We start from the raw sequence: 17,654 nt of genomic DNA, 5'->3' as shown, positions 1-17,654 counted from the left end.
TGCACATCTTTGTTTCACTGCAACAGAGCAAACAAAATGGTCCACTCCTCTGAGGGCAACAGTTAAGGCCAGATTTCTAACTAGATAACAAAGAGATCACGTAGCGATAAAGTGATTATGCCCGAGTTCGTTTGGGAGGATTAGCCAGTTGTTTTTGTTGCCCGTGTGGTCGCATGCCACATGTAGCAGCATATACAGTGAAACCACGGAAAGTAGGTCCTTCACGTAGGTCTGCTGTCTCTGCTCTTTTGTAATGTTCCAGGAGAAAAGGCAGTATTACTGATTGTGCAGTTATTCAGCACGCTACAATGCATTATGAATTATTTGGCTTTGTTTCCTCCCTGTTGTTCTATTATCCTTCTAGCTAAGCCTCTTCATTTCATCTGCCCTGGACGACTGTGCCACTGTGCATTTCTCTCTCTGTAATTTATCCATCTGCAGAAACAGATCATGTGTATTTGTGTGTGTGTGTGTGGGTGTGTGTGTGTTCAGTCAGTAATAGGAAACGTTGTGTTTAAGGGTGATGATTACTCTGGCCCTTGTGGTTTACAAGTAGACAAGGTAATGATGGCTGTTACTTTCTCAGCTATCTCCAGTCAATCCTCCTGAAGTGAGTTAGTGTGTGTGTGTGAGAGAGAGAGAGCATTTGTGTGCTGAATAGTAGGAAATGACTCTGAAAGCTTGGAGGTATTGCTTCTCATTTTCATGAGCAACATCATTTCTGAATGACAATGAATCACGAGGTCCACCGATCAGCTGTTGCGGTCTACTCATTTCTAACTCAGAGATGATAAAAGTCACTTGCTGATGTTTATCACGGGCTGTGGGCAGGTTTAGTCTGTAAGTGCTGGCCTTGAACTTGTTTAAAACACTGTCTCTGGCTGCCCTTTAAATGCCTCTGTGGCATCCAGCCTGTAGCATCACAAACTACTGGAAAAAGCGATGCTTTGTTAATTGAAGTGTCACTTCATTTCTTACATTTTGGCAGCTATGAAAAGAAATAATAAATTCACTACCCTCCACATCCTTTAAACACTGTTTCAAAATAATCTCTGTTTAGTGAGCATTTTAGTGGACTGAATATAAAAATGGACATTGCTGCTGTGGCATGATCCCCCAAATAGCCAGGTTTTCTTTGCAATTGCTGGCTTGACAAAACCCCAAACCCCACTCACACAGATATCACAAAGGTGGTTTCTTTGTTAACCCAGGCTTTCTGCATCACGCTGTATGCACGCTCAGATAGAAAGGGGCATTTGACACATCTTTTTCCGCACAAACATGGATCGAATGAGCACTTCAGTTTGAGATATTGTCAGAGGAAAAGGTTGCACAGATGTATAAAGAACGTGAAAACCTCAGCGTAGCAATAAAATGCCAAATTGTTTGCTGTAAATAAAACAAGAGCTTAATGCTGCATGATCAACAGAAGCATGCTGAGGAAAAAAAAGGTTATGTTGATTTAGGCTTATCAGCAGCATTTACATATTTTCTGAATCACTAACTGAATGCATGCAAATTCCAGGGACAATAGCATGCATACAGTTTTTAGTGGTGTAACTTTACAACTGCGCTTTGGAGCCCAGTGCTTGTAAGCCACAGTTCAACGGGTAAAATATATCCCTGCAATTTATTTGACCATTATTGGAGAAGATGTGTGTCAATATGTGTGTCTGAAGCATGTATGTGGAGTTTTATAGTCCTTATGTTGAACTATGTAACAAGAAATTTGTATTTTTTTTTGTCATTTACTATCCTGCTTATGCAAAACATCTCTGTGCATGTTGTTAGTCTGACGTAAAGAGAGGCTGCAGAGCAGAACCGTTTATTTAAATGATACCTTAAACATTTAAACTAATTATTAAGATGGAAATGAGTGAGACATTTGTAGAAAAAAGAAAGAAGGAAACCAAAACAGAGATGGAGGGAAGATAAGCTTGGTTTAGCTATGTGAGCTCTGAGATTCAGACCACACCCAGTCTCACTTGACTTGCACATCTGATTGTCACAGGCTGTGACAGTATTATCTGCTCTGACTTCTGCCTCCTAGGATACAATGATTAAAGCTGTGGAAAATAGATCAAGAGCAACCAAGGAACTATAGAAGAAGGTTTTGCCTTTCACCCCGAGTACCATTAGGAGAGGTTTAGAGCAGCTAAGGGATGCCATCAACCCAAAATAAGAGCTTTATAGCATCATTTTGAATTTCTTGCGTGTTAAGACAAAGCCATGAACTAAATGTAATCTGCATTTAGCCTTTTATTTTTTGCTTCTGATCCTTTAAAACTTGCAAACTATAACAAAGCGAGATGCAAAGTCATTTCAAACATCTCATTCCTGCTTTTGGTTAGTATCTTGTGACCCATTTGATTCATCACGGTATCTCTTAGGTGGACCTCGGCCATCTAAGGGAACCGTCAGTACTCAGCTGTGAAGCTGCATGGCGACACTACTGGATATAACACTGGTTATATGGTGCGTGCATATCTGTACCTTTTCCATGGGTCTTAGGCCTGAGAACAGACACAGGCACATATTTCTGTGCGCTCTCACATATCGACACACAGCGGCACTAATCCCGGCCCGTTATCAGTAAGCATCAGCGTGTGAAGTCATGTGGACTGGTATGAGTCTGTGGCTGAGCCTCAAACACTGCGCTGCTGAGATCCGCTGATGAGAACATCTCCGCTGGACTCATGTCACACCCCGACCCACCACTGCCTGGGGGCCCACATTAGCTCAGAGGCTGTTTGGTGGAGCGGAAAGGCAAGCTATATTTAGCATTACATGTAGTCAAGAACTGCTGTATTCAGGACACCAGGCAAAAGTCAGATGTAGTCAAAATGGTCAACTTTTGCAGAGTCATTTTGCTGCTGCATTGTTGTTTTTATTACAGTTTTACCCTCCAGAATACAAAGAGTTACTCTGTTTGCTCTCGAGACTCTAGCTCGAGAACAGATTTAGTTAATCCTCAAACGTTTGTTTTAGCTGTTGAACTACTGAACCAGAGTTCACTGAATATCTCTGTATCGATTTTTATTATTTTTATAACCACGTAGCGGTCAAGGATTTGCCCCGCGCTGCATTAGTTTAGTCTTTCAGAGTGGGTTTAGTGTTTAATTATTCATCACGGGACATAATAGATCAAACTGAAATGATTGTCTCTGTCATGTCGGTCAGCATTTGTTTGGTTTTCTGGAACATGATTTACTTTGTCTGCTCCACTACACAAACTGGCAGCATGGCCCTGTCACCATTTGCATGCAGGTCCTTTCAGGGTTTGAACTCTGGCCTCTTTGTTGTGAGGGCATCCTGTACTAGTGCATGTGGAAGTGAAAGTGCATTAGCAGAAAATTCAGGAGACAAAGAATTTGAGTTGCAGGTGTTTCTCAGTGTTAGTGCTTTTCTTGGCTCATGCTCAGGAATTAAAATGGGAAGGAATCCATAACTGTTCCAGGACTGAATTCAGTCTGACAGGCAGTTTAATGTAAAAATAATAAGTTCATTTCTCACGTGCTACAGCCTGGCATTGCCTTCACCTGACGCCACGGAGATACTCACTTAACATATCAGAGAGTAATGTCACCTGACAGTCCACCTTCACACTCTACGGACATCCTTTGTTTCCTTCCTTCTCACTGTCAAGGGTGCAAATGTCAGTGAAGCTGTGGGCGGGGGAGCTTTAGCATTTGGCTAGTGCTACAAAGGGGCACAAGCCTACAAACTTTGTTTGTAGAGTCAGGTGTCTTCAAATGTTTCAAGCAGCTTAATAGATACCTCCAAAAATGCAAATTGTTTCTGCACAGTTTTACAAAACACGTGTCCTGCTAGGAAAAAGTAGAAAAAGCCTTCCAACGTGTGATACCTTCACTCTCAGAGGTGAAGCCGCTGACTCCATGTAGGATTGTACGTTTTTTCTTTTCATCTTTTTATAGAAATATCACTCTCCAGAGAAATTTAGGAGATGCAGAATATCTTCCTTGTTTTCTTTCCCACACATCATGCACGGACTTCGTTTGAAACAACTGAGAAAGAATTTCAGAACTTTAAGACCACGCACTCGGGGGATGTGAAACAAGCACCATTTTGGCTGCTTCCAAGCACAGTAAAAGTTACATTTCTTTCATAAATATTGGAAAAATCTTCAGTTATACCAGAGTAAATATAATTTTAAAGTGCTCTTTAAGGACCTAAGCTTATCCCAGTGTTTCTTTTTCTGTTTAGCCCTACTGCCATTGGCATATTTCTCCTTTGATTTAAAACATACATATATATATATATATATATGACTATGCTCTAAACAGGCTAGAATTGCTGTGGTAATATAGACAGTGCTAATGTAGGTCAACAGGTTCACCCGTTCCATTTACCATCTGCAGCTAAAGACAAGTGGTGTGGAAGAGAAGATAGTTATACGCAGCGACTGGTTGTAGAAGTGGAGAGAGAAGAAATGATCTGTCCAGTCTGAAGTGGTGGCCTGATCAATGTTCTATAAGTATGGCCACTCTTCTTTGTAGGTTAGACTTATCTTTCCTCCCCCAGGTGTTTGCCAGTGGTGAAGCTGTGAGTCATAGCGGGCTGTGTTTTTGAGATAATGGCCCACATTGTGTGTGTGTGTCTGTGTGTGTTTTATGTTTTTTCCAGTACAATTGACAAGCAACACAATTAACTAACATTAGTTTTAATTTAGAGACCATGAAACCATTTAATTTATAACATTTGAGGCTGAAAAGCAACACTGACAGATTAGTTTATGTTGCTATAGTAGCAGATCTGCTGTGATGTAGAGCAGACACAAATGTGTTCATGCATGGCTTCCTCCACATTTTTAATGTTTCAACATAAGGCTGCAAAGACCGGAGCTTTTATGTATTTTTTGTGTGTGTGTGTGTGTCAAATGGCCTGCATCTCATGTACGCTACAAACCAATCAGCTAGAGGCTGTACGTGGATGTGGAGGCCATGGGCATTGCAGACTTCTTCTGTCGGCTGCTCCCTTTAGAGGTCGCCACAGCGAATCATCTTCCGCCATCTCACACCGTCTCTTGCATCCTTTTCTGTCACACCAACCCTCTGCATGTCGTCCATCACTGCATCCGTGGGCCTTATCTTTGGTCTTCCGCTTTTCCTCCTGCTTGGCAGCTTCATCTTCAATGTCCAATATGAGTTATATTTGCTATCCTTGCTCTTCACATGTTCAAGTGTTACAAGACGGTAGTGAGATCTGCTGTGCTGTATGGTTTGTAGATAGCAGCGTTGACAAAAAGACAGGAGGTGGAGCTGGAGGTGACAAATTTGAAGACGGTAGTGACTAGAATGGACCGGATTAGAAATGAGTACATCAGAGGCACAGCTCAGGGTACTGACTTAGAGATGCAAGGATATTGAGTCTATTGTTGCAAAATCAACTTTCAGATGTTAACTGACTCACTTGGGTGCTTATATTCTGGCAACAAATGAAGGGTTACATGACCTTTAAAATTAGGTCACACTCTGCTCTGCCTCTACACATGATGTGCATGGCTTGCCGGGGATAAAGAGTGACACTTGTCATGGGTTTTAAGCAGCAGGGCACACTGCATTGTCCTCCACTGTTAAGGTGAAAACCTCAGGTTGCATCATCCATCAAAGCAGATATTTTTCCTTAGCACTGTTGGCTGACATGAGGGACTGCTGTGCTCTCAGACTCATGTTTTGCTGCTCATCAACAATGGATATATAGGTATATATAAGGCTTCTTTCTCCTGCTTAACTGTTCTTGATTAGCAAAATGCTGACTTATGGCTATCTAATGGCTGTATTTCTTATAATTTCCTAAAACCCTTCCGTGAGCGAAATTGTCTGATCATAACATACTAACTGTGAGGCTGCAGAGTTCAAAAGTGACAGTAAATCTAATGACCTTTTGGAGGCACCCTTCTGTTGCCCTCTGTAATGTCTGTAGTGACAGAACAAAGGCATCTCACTTCAGCTTTCTGCGTGGTCATTTTACCAGTAAACATAATAAAAATTACTGCACAGATATTATCTTTAATCTGCACAATATGCACAAACGTAACAGGCTGCCTATGTGCGACCCCTGCAGGAGCTGCTCAGCCATGGAAACCCATGCCAAGAAGCTCCCGGTGCACAGTTTCTGTGCTGATGTTCATGCCACAGGCCTCTTTTGGTGCTGCACTCCATATTAGTCCCAGTTTCTCATGTGGGAAAATTCATTGCCTGCAACTGCTTTTGGTGGTCTGTCAGTTTATTCTGCTACAATATTCTCTGAGCCCAAAAGTGATATTTGGGAAAGCTTGGCCAGGTATCGATGAGGACAGTTGACATTGCCGTGATAACTTTATCCATCTCCTCCTGTAATGATCAATAATTCTTTGTCTGAAGTCTAAATGCATTTTTTGACATGATGCTTTCTAAAGTGACAGCTCAAACCCTGACGTTTTTAACAGTGTTTTTAAAATGGAAAATAGCCTCAGATTTAACACTTAAACCCCCACGGACTGCCATTTGGCTTTTCTACCTTTAAAACCCGGAGAGCAGCCAAATGGCTTTTAGCTAAGCTTTAGCTTCAGCCAAGTGGAAGCTAAATTGGCTAGTCATTCATATGTAAATTAGGTTGTTACCTGGGAATTCTGGAGGGAGGGGAGTGGGGGTGTGTGATTGAGGGGGTGGGGGAGCTGCTAAAAGCTGTGAACTTCCTTTTGTGTTCGTCTTGATGCATTCTCAATCATCCAGGGAAATAAATCTCCAAAAGTCACCAACTTGGAGTGTTTCAGTTTGCCATCTTAGGGAGAAATCAACACACATGGGTGTATGTCCTTTGTTGCTGAGATTTATTGATAAAAACAGTACAAAAAAAATCAACCATTTGTACACATATTTACAAATAATAATAAAAAGTGAGTGAGTACATTTCAACATTTTCAACATTATACCAGTGGTCTGATTGATGCCACAATGGAGCAAATTGAGCAAAGACTGATAAGTTCGCTGCAATTTCCAGTGTGTGGGGATCATTTGTCACCAACTGCATCACGTGCTACAACCCTGGTCTACATATCACCGTTGATGAACAGCTTTTCCCATCAAAGACTCGGTGCTGTTTCCTGCAGAATATTGCAAGTAAACCTGACAAGTTTGGGATCAAGTTTTGGGTGGCTTGCGACCTAAAATCCAAGTACATTTGCAATGTCTTCCCATATCTTGGCAAGGACCCCAATCGTCCCACTGGGGAGAGACTTTCTGAAAATGTAGTAATGAGGCTGATGGAACCATTCCTAGACAAGGGCAGAAATGTTACCACGGACAATTTTTTCACATCGCTTTCACTTGCGCAAAAACTTCTTAGACTGAAAACCACCATCCTCGGCACAGTCAACAAGATTCGCAGGAAAATTCCTCAATCCACTAGACAGACAGATCGCAATGAATTCACCACTCAGGTATGTTGCAGGTCTTTTGTGGTTCTATGTTTATGTGTTTCATTGTGTGTAAAAGGGCTATGGAAATAACAATTTATCTTATTTCTTAGGTGTTTTCAGGAACACGGCAACTGGCCAGCGCCGTGTTCCTCTGCGGACAGTGTACTCCCGAACCATCTGGTCCATCACATCCACGCCACACTTTGTTTTGTTGTAAAGGGTGACAGTGTTTGGCTTCCTTTTGGTAGTGTTATCAGTCTGAACCACGCTGTGCATGCTGCTAAGAATATAGACTGTCTTCTTCCGTTTGGCCGCATACGCTGTCAGCGTGGCAGCAGAGGTTGAAAACACCTAAGAAATAAGATAAATGGATAGTACTGGATGGTACTATGGCCCCCCCTAGGGGGCGGGCCCCACACTTTGGGAAGGTCTGGTTTAGAGTGCTTGGATATAGCCTACTGGGACAAGCAAATCAGAGGTTAAGCACTATGTTTTCACCTTAGACAAGAAAAGCAGCTTTTATAAAATAGCATTTACAAACATACTAGTTTTCTTTAGAGAGTAAAAATTATTTCTATTTGCACAAATAAAGGAATTATTTCAGAAAAAAACAAAAATTACCAGGGTCAATATTATTACCCCAGCAAAACACTCAATTTTTTCTTGAGCCATGACACAAACCACTGCTGTGCAATCATGTGCTTTAACTATGTAATGCTCAAAGCTCACAACTCAAGTTAAAACCTGTCTCTATCCATCTAGTATTAAATCTTTCTGGGAAACAAGTATGTATATTATGCACACACACAAACACACATGCAGCTATTACCTATTTCTTGTTTTTATACCTAAGATGAATTATTGTTGAATGAAGACATTTTTCAAACAAATGTAAAATGTGGGCAATTGTGTTTATTGGGTAAAGGAAAAGGCAGAAGGGGGGGGGAAAGGATAGAAAGAATGAAAGAGAGAGATGAGAGAAAACCCCAACAATCCCCTCTGAGCAAGCACCAGGCGACAGTGGATAGGAAAAACTCCTTTTAAAGTGAAAGAAACCTAAAGGAGAAACCTATGGCAGAACCAGGCTCAGGAGGGGGCAGTCAACTGCCGGGACTGGTCGGGGGGTGAGGGTGAAAAAAGAAAAAGGAGGGAGGGGAAGGGGGGAAATGAAGATGGAATAGAGGTGGAGGAAGACGAGGTTACATCAGGTGAGAAGCAGCAGTGCCCCTCCTCCAGAACCAGTGGAAGCGTTTTTTCTTCTTTTTCAGATACTCTTCCACCAGCACTTTTTTCTCAATGATGAGGGTTTTCAGCTCATCGATTGTTTCTGCGTTTTCTTTCTCAAGTTTGTTGCATCTTTTCACCATGTCTTCTAATTGTTCTTGTTTTTCTTTAAGCTTGTCTTTCAGTTCTTTAACTGTTGCCTCCTCTATTCGCTTTGCCTTGTGCACATCTGTGTGCATGTCTTCCAGCTGCTGGTTTCTCTTCTGGATTTGTTTAAGTCTACACTGCAGGTCTTTATGTGTTTTCTGTTGTTCTTGCTTTTGCGCCTGGATTTCAGTGTTTTTGTCCTTCAAGGTCTTAGAAAGTTCCTCAAGTTCGGTATTTTTTCTCAGCATTTCATTGATGCTACTCTGCATCGCTGAGCATTGTTTTTCCAGGTTTTTCTTTTCTTCTTCCAGTACAGTTGATTTGTACTTTGTTTCGTTATACAATTCTTGGAGTGCTTGATTATTCCTCTGGAGATTAAGTTTTTCTTCTTCCTGTTGTATTTTCTGTTGGTCTTTTTCTTGAAGAAGCTCTTTATTTCCGTGCGCTTTTTTATCAAGCCTGATTTGGAGCGATCTGTGTTTTTCCTCCATCTCGTCAAGCTTGGAGTCCATTTCCTTCTGTTTCATTTCCAGTTTCTTCTTGTCTTGAAGCAACTGTTGACTTTTGTGCAGAGTTTTGTCATGTTTCACCTGCAGCGCTTTGTATTTTTCCTCCATGGCTTGGAGTTTGCTCTGCAGGTGTCTCTGCTCTACGGGCTCTTGTTTCTTTTCTTGGAGGATCTCCTTATTTCTCTCCAGAGCTTCATCAAGCATCACTTGCAAGCCTTCATTCTGTTTCTCAATGTTCCTCAGCTTGCAATCCATTTCTTCCTTTTTTATTTTCTGTTGGTCTATCTTGTGCAGAAACTCTTTATTTCTCTCCAGAGCTTCATCAAGCATCACTTGCAAGCCTTCATTCTGTTTCTTGATGTGCCTCAGCTTGCAATCCATTTCTTCCTTTTGTATTGTCTGTTGGTCTTTCTCGTGCAGAAACTCTTTATTTCTCTCCAGAGCTTCATCAAGCATCACTTGCAAGCCTTCATTTTGTTTCTCGATGTTCCTCAGCTTGCAATCCATTTCTTCCTGATGTATTTTCTGTTGGTCTTTTTCTTGAAGCAGCTCTTTATTTTTGAGCAGTGTTTCCTCAAGAGTTATTTGCAGCATTTTCAGTTTTTCCTCCAAGACTTCAAGCTGGGAGTCTGTTTCTTTCTCCAGCATTTCTTGTTGCTCTCTCTCTTGAATGAACTCTTTATTTCTGTGCACTGTTTTCTCAAGCTTGATTTGGAGCGATCTGTGTTTTTCCTCCATCTCGTCAAGCTTGGAGTCCATTTCCTTCTGTTTCATTTCCATTTGCTTCTTGTCTTGAAGCAACTGTTGACTTTTGTGCAGAGTTTTGTCATGTTTCACCTGCAGCGCTTTGTATTTTTCCTCCATGGCTTGGAGTTTGCTCTGCAGGTGTCTCTGCTGTGTGGACTGTTGCTTCTCTTCTTGGTGGAGTTCCTTCAGTTTTTCCAGAGCTTCGTCAAGCTTCTCTTGGAGCTCCTGATTCTTCTTGACCATATTTTCCTGTTTTATGCTCTCTTTTTTCTCCTTTTGGAGCAGATCTTTATTTTTTTCCAGAGCTCCATCAAGCTTTTCTTGGAGCTCCTCATTCTTCTTGAGCATTTTATCCCCTTTAATGCTCTCTTTTTTCTCATTTTGGAGCAGATCTTTAATTTTTTCTAGAGCTTCATCAAGCTTTTCTTGGAGCTCGTGATTCTTCTTATCTTGGAGAGCCCATTGTTTCTCCTCAATAATACCTTCCCTTTCCTGAAGCTGGTAGGATAATTTTTCTAATTCAGCGCTCTTTCTCTCATTTTCTTCTGTCAGGATCTTAATCTTTTCTCTGTTCATGAGATTTTCCTTCTCCATTTCTTCCAATCGCTTTTCCTCTAATTCCACCTGTTCATCCCAAGGAAGAGAGCTGATGTAAGGGTCTAGGGACTCATACCATGGAATAGAGCTGGGGTCAGCTTCTTGTCTTTCTTGCTCTTTCTGAGACATGTTGGAGTCTGTATACCGTGAGTACGAAAAGGATCCAAATGTTTGAAAATGCTTTACTGGTGAACGTCTGAATGCTGCTAACATAAGTGCTGCAAATAACGGACTGAAAGTTGTACCTCCTCACCCCTATTTATGGATTCAGAAGCCTGTGACATCACAATACCATAAGCCAATGAGGTTGTCACATGACATTCTAGAATGAGGTCATGTTTTTGTATGAATTTTTTAAATAACATCAACATTCCGTAAGCCAATGAGGTTCTTACATGACTTTTGAATGAGGATAATTATTTTGTGTTAATCGACATAGCCTGCTGCAGCTCAGAGCTCGTGAGCTCAAACGATCCTCCAACCTCAGCCTCCCGGTAGCTTGGATTACAGGCACGCGCCACCGCACCCGGCGAGAAGCAGCTACGTTAACAGGGCTTTTAACTATGTCTGAGGTGACATCATGACACTAACCTGCTGCCCATCATTAGCAAAGTTGTAATGATGGGCAGCAAAGATGAGGAATGAATGGTGCACAATTGTTATATGCAAGTTTTTAGAAAGCTCGTGGTTAACCCAAGAGTATTTTGTCACAATATCAAGAAGAGTAAAGCTTCAATGTCAAGAATAGATAGGAATATAGGGAATTATATATTTTTATTTAAAGACAGGACTCACGTGTTTTCATTTCTAGTCTTTAAAACCTGTCTCTATGTAACGGAGCGAGGGTGATTTTATTTCCACAGTGTTTTTTCTAAAGGAAGGAAACCTTCCTCCAAATGGACAGAGCAGTGGAGCCGCCAAGGGAAAGCACACGATTAAAACTGTATAATTAAAATATAATTTATTATATTTAAATAGTTAAAAATGTAAAATGGATTAAAACAACCCTGGCCAAGGGGTAACACAATAAAAAATCAATAAGACACAACATTAAAAGTCCAGTGGCATCCGCCACGGTATAAAAGTCAAAAAGGACTAAGAAATCCAGCGAAGTGGTGTAAAAGGGAAACCCAGCGGAGTCCTCGCCTTCCTCCCCGCATTCCGCGTCCCGGTACGCTGACGAAAGGGAGGGAGCGGCAGTCACTATTCTTTTCAGGCAGTTTTCATTCGCAAAAAGGGGATAAGTCGAAGACTTACCCCGGGTGGGCAGAGCTCTCAACTCCGCCCGCCGCTTCTTTAAAACTGCAAATCGGCACCAGCTGTCTCGCCGCCTCTGCTCTCCCGCAGTGCACAAGCTGGGCCCTTGTTGCCACTGCCGTCCGACTGTTCGCTCCGCGTCCCTAGTCGCTGGTGCTGTATCGTTCCTCCCCTGCTTGACACCAAGCTCCACCAGTCCTTCGGGCTTGCAGGCGCCGCCGCCTGACACCACTCACTCCTGCCCGTCTCTCAAGCCTCCCCTCAAGCCTCCTTCTCTGTGGTCTTCCAGGCCCTCTTATTGGCCTCTGGGACCTCCCAGGTGTGATCAGGTTTATAATCAGGTAGGGGCAGAGTCTTTCCAGGACAAGTCACCAAATAAATACCATAAAAACATGCAGTAAAACTCATAAAAATAAACCATTGTACAATATTAAAATATTAAAAAGGTAAAACACAGCAAAATATGCATAGTAAAAACCCTAGATAACTTGTCCCTTTCTACCCCGTGACATCTATCCATCTAGTATTAAATCTTTCTGGGAAACAAGTATGTATATTATGCACACACACAAACACACATGCAGCTATTACCTATTTCTTGTTTTTATACCTAAGATGAATTATTGTTGAATGAAGACATTTTTCAAACAAATGTAAAATGTGGGCAATTGTGTTTATTGGGTAAAGGAAAAGGCAGAAGGGGGGGGGAAAGGATAGAAAGAATGAAAGAGAGAGATGAGAGAAAACCCCAACAATCCCCTCTGAGCAAGCACCAGGCGACAGTGGATAGGAAAAACTCCTTTTAAAGTGAAAGAAACCTAAAGGAGAAACCTATGGCAGAACCAGGCTCAGGAGGGGGCAGTCAACTGCCGGGACTGGTCGGGGGGTGAGGGTGAAAAAAGAAAAAGGAGGGAGGGGAAGGGGGGAAATGAAGATGGAATAGAGGTGGAGGAAGACGAGGTTACATCAGGTGAGAAGCAGCAGTGCCCCTCCTCCAGAACCAGTGGAAGCGTTTTTTCTTCTTTTTCAGATACTCTTCCACCAGCACTTTTTTCTCAATGATGAGGGTTTTCAGCTCATCGATTGTTTCTGCGTTTTCTTTCTCAAGTTTGTTGCATCTTTTCACCATGTCTTCTAATTGTTCTTGTTTTTCTTTAAGCTTGTCTTTCAGTTCTTTAACTGTTGCCTCCTCTATTCGCTTTGCCTTGTGCACATCTGTGTGCATGTCTTCCAGCTGCTGGTTTCTCTTCTGGATTTGTTTAAGTCTACACTGCAGGTCTTTATGTGTTTTCTGTTGTTCTTGCTTTTGCGCCTGGATTTCAGTGTTTTTGTCCTTCAAGGTCTTAGAAAGTTCCTCAAGTTCGGTATTTTTTCTCAGCATTTCATTGATGCTACTCTGCATCGCTGAGCATTGTTTTTCCAGGTTTTTCTTTTCTTCTTCCAGTACAGTTGATTTGTACTTTGTTTCGTTATACAATTCTTGGAGTGCTTGATTATTCCTCTGGAGATTAAGTTTTTCTTCTTCCTGTTGTATTTTCTGTTGGTCTTTTTCTTGAAGAAGCTCTTTATTTCCGTGCGCTTTTTTATCAAGCCTGATTTGGAGCGATCTGTGTTTTTCCTCCATCTCGTCAAGCTTGGAGTCCATTTCCTTCTGTTTCATTTCCAGTTTCTTCTTGTCTTGAAGCAACTGTTGACTTTTGTGCAGAGTTTTGTCATGTTTCACCTGCAGCGCTTTGTATTTTTCCTCCATGGCTTGGAGTTTGCTCTGCAGGTGTCTCTGCTCTACGGGCTCTTGTTTCTTTTCTTGGAGGATCTCCTTATTTCTCTCCAGAGCTTCATCAAGCATCACTTGCAAGCCTTCATTCTGTTTCTCAATGTTCCTCAGCTTGCAATCCATTTCTTCCTTTTTTATTTTCTGTTGGTCTATCTTGTGCAGAAACTCTTTATTTCTCTCCAGAGCTTCATCAAGCATCACTTGCAAGCCTTCATTCTGTTTCTTGATGTGCCTCAGCTTGCAATCCATTTCTTCCTTTTGTATTGTCTGTTGGTCTTTCTCGTGCAGAAACTCTTTATTTCTCTCCAGAGCTTCATCAAGCATCACTTGCAAGCCTTCATTTTGTTTCTCGATGTTCCTCAGCTTGCAATCCATTTCTTCCTGATGTATTTTCTGTTGGTCTTTTTCTTGAAGCAGCTCTTTATTTTTGAGCAGTGTTTCCTCAAGAGTTATTTGCAGCATTTTCAGTTTTTCCTCCAAGACTTCAAGCTGGGAGTCTGTTTCTTTCTCCAGCATTTCTTGTTGCTCTCTCTCTTGAATGAACTCTTTATTTCTGTGCACTGTTTTCTCAAGCTTGATTTGGAGCGATCTGTGTTTTTCCTCCATCTCGTCAAGCTTGGAGTCCATTTCCTTCTGTTTCATTTCCATTTGCTTCTTGTCTTGAAGCAACTGTTGACTTTTGTGCAGAGTTTTGTCATGTTTCACCTGCAGCGCTTTGTATTTTTCCTCCATGGCTTGGAGTTTGCTCTGCAGGTGTCTCTGCTGTGTGGACTGTTGCTTCTCTTCTTGGTGGAGTTCCTTCAGTTTTTCCAGAGCTTCGTCAAGCTTCTCTTGGAGCTCCTGATTCTTCTTGACCATATTTTCCTGTTTTATGCTCTCTTTTTTCTCCTTTTGGAGCAGATCTTTATTTTTTTCCAGAGCTCCATCAAGCTTTTCTTGGAGCTCCTCATTCTTCTTGAGCATTTTATCCCCTTTAATGCTCTCTTTTTTCTCATTTTGGAGCAGATCTTTAATTTTTTCTAGAGCTTCATCAAGCTTTTCTTGGAGCTCGTGATTCTTCTTATCTTGGAGAGCCCATTGTTTCTCCTCAATAATACCTTCCCTTTCCTGAAGCTGGTAGGATAATTTTTCTAATTCAGCGCTCTTTCTCTCATTTTCTTCTGTCAGGATCTTAATCTTTTCTCTGTTCATGAGATTTTCCTTCTCCATTTCTTCCAATCGCTTTTCCTCTAATTCCACCTGTTCATCCCAAGGAAGAGAGCTGATGTAAGGGTCTAGGGACTCATACCATGGAATAGAGCTGGGGTCAGCTTCTTGTCTTTCTTGCTCTTTCTGAGACATGTTGGAGTCTGTATACCGTGAGTACGAAAAGGATCCAAATGTTTGAAAATGCTTTACTGGTGAACGTCTGAATGCTGCTAACATAAGTGCTGCAAATAACGGACTGAAAGTTGTACCTCCTCACCCCTATTTATGGATTCAGAAGCCTGTGACATCACAATACCATAAGCCAATGAGGTTGTCACATGACATTCTAGAATGAGGTCATGTTTTTGTATGAATTTTTTAAATAACATCAACATTCCGTAAGCCAATGAGGTTCTTACATGACTTTTGAATGAGGATAATTATTTTGTGTTAATCGACATAGCCTGCTGCAGCTCAGAGCTCGTGAGCTCAAACGATCCTCCAACCTCAGCCTCCCGGTAGCTTGGATTACAGGCACGCGCCACCGCACCCGGCGAGAAGCAGCTACGTTAACAGGGCTTTTAACTATGTCTGAGGTGACATCATGACACTAACCTGCTGCCCATCATTAGCAAAGTTGTAATGATGGGCAGCAAAGATGAGGAATGAATGGTGCACAATTGTTATATGCAAGTTTTTAGAAAGCTCATGGTTAACCCAAGAGTATTTTGTCACAATATCAAGAAGAGTAAAGCTTCAAGGTCAAGAATAGATAGGAATATAGGGAATTATATATTTTTATTTAAAGACAGGACTCACGTGTTTTCATTTCTAGTCTTTAACATCCCCAGGCTTCTACCTTTCTACCTATAAAACCCGAGAGCAGCCAAATGGCTGGTAGGCTTTTAGCTAAGCTTTAGCTTCAGCCAAGTGGAAGCTAAATTGGCTAGTCATTCATATGTAAATTAGGTTGTTACCTGGGAATTCTGGAGGGAGGGGAGTGGGGTGTGTGTGATTGAGGGGGTGGGGGAGCTGCTGATGCATTATCAATCATCCAGGGAAATAAATCTCCAAAAGTCACCAACTTGGAGTGTTTCAGTTTGCCATCTTAGGGAGAAATCAACACACATGGGTGTATGTCCTTTGTTGCTGAGATTTATTGATAAAAACAGTACAAAAAATCAACCATTTGTACACATATTTACAAATAATAATAAAAAGTGAGTGAGTACATTTCAACATTTTCAACATTATACCAGTGGTCTGATTGATGCCACAATGGAGCAAATTGAGCAAAGACTGATAAGTTCGCTGCAATTTCCAGTGTGTGGGGATCATTTGTCACCAACTGCATCACGTGCTACAACCCTGGTCTACATATCACCGTTGATGAACAGCTTTTCCCATCAAAGACTCGGTGCTGTTTCCTGCAGTATATTGCAAGTAAACCTGACAAGTTTGGGATCAAGTTTTGGGTGGCTTGCGACCTAAAATCCAAGTACATTTGCAATGTCTTCCCATATCTTGGCAAGGACCCCAATCGTCCCACTGGGGAGAGACTTTCTGAAAATGTAGTAATGAGGCTGATGGAACCATTCCTAGACAAGGGCAGAAATGTTACCACGGACAATTTTTTCACATCGCTTTCACTTGCGCAAAAACTTCTTAGACTGAAAACCACCATCCTCGGCACAGTCAACAAGATTCGCAGGAAAATTCCTCAATCCACTAGACAGACAGATCGCAATGAATTCACCACTCAGGTATGTTGCAGGTCTTTTGTGGTTCTATGTTTATGTGTTTCATTGTGTGTAAAAGGGCTATGGAAATAACAATTTATCTTATTTCTTAGGTGTTTTCAGGAACACGGCAACTGGCCAGCGCCGTGTTCCTCTGCGGACAGTGTACTCCCGAACCATCTGGTCCATCACATCCACGCCACACTTTGTTTTGTTGTAAAGGGTGACAGTGTTTGGCTTCCTTTTGGTAGTGTTATCAGTCTGAACCACGCTGTGCATGCTGCTAAGAATATAGACTGTCTTCTTCCGTTTGGCCGCATACGCCGTCAGCGTGGCAGCAGAGGTTGAAAACACCTAAGAAATAAGATAAATGGATAGTACTGGATGGTACTTGGATTTTAGGTCGCAAGCCACCCAAAACTTGATCCCAGACTTGTCAGGTTTACTTGCAATATTCTGCAGGAAACAGCACCGAGTCTTTGATGGGAAAAGCTGTTCATCAACGGTGATATGTAGACCAGGGTTGTAGCACGTGATGCAGTTGGTGACAAATGATCCCCACACACTGGAAATTGCAGCGAACTTATCAGTCTTTGCTCAATTTGCTCCATTGTGGCATCAATCAGACCACTGGTATAATGTTGAAAATGTTGAAATGTACTCACTCACTTTTTATTATTATTTGTAAATATGTGTACAAATGGTTGATTTTTTGTACTGTTTTTATCAATAAATCTCAGCAACAAAGGACATACACCCATGTGTGTTGATTTCTCCCTAAGATGGCAAACTGAAACACTCCAAGTTGGTGACTTTTGGAGATTTATTTCCCTGGATGATTGATAATGCATCAGCAGCTCCCCCACCCCCTCAATCACACACCCCCCACTCCCCTCCCTCCAGAATTCCCAGGTAACAACCTAATTTACATATGAATGACTAGCCAATTTAGCTTCCACTTGGCTGAAGCTAAAGCTTAGCTAAAAGCCTACCAGCCATTTGGCTGCTCTCGGGTTTTATAGGTAGAAAGGTAGAAGCCTGGGGATGTTAAA

At 41.8% G+C, this 17,654-nt stretch overlaps 2 protein-coding genes across 2 annotated transcripts in view; one reads left to right on the top strand and one right to left on the bottom strand.

The window, feature by feature from the left end:
* Window positions 1-17,654, top strand: part of pak5 (p21 protein (Cdc42/Rac)-activated kinase 5) — an 89,376-nt gene that overhangs the window by 11,465 nt on the left and 60,257 nt on the right. The window lies entirely within an intron of this gene.
* Window positions 8,514-15,403, bottom strand: LOC120724675 (trichohyalin-like). Its single transcript, XM_040016980.1, has 2 exons — window positions 13,471-15,403; window positions 8,514-9,983 (listed from the first exon to the last, which is right to left on the bottom strand). The coding sequence occupies exons 1-2, from the start codon at window positions 15,098-15,100 to the stop codon at window positions 8,620-8,622; spliced, it is 2,994 nt and encodes a 997-aa protein (XP_039872914.1). The 5' UTR covers window positions 15,101-15,403; the 3' UTR covers window positions 8,514-8,619.

Source organism: Simochromis diagramma, unplaced genomic scaffold (assembly GCF_900408965.1).
Source record: "Simochromis diagramma unplaced genomic scaffold, fSimDia1.1 OVJJ01000802.1, whole genome shotgun sequence".
Classification (NCBI taxonomy): Eukaryota; Metazoa; Chordata; class Actinopteri; order Cichliformes; family Cichlidae; genus Simochromis; species Simochromis diagramma.
This window is presented reverse-complemented; position numbering and strand designations above follow the sequence as displayed.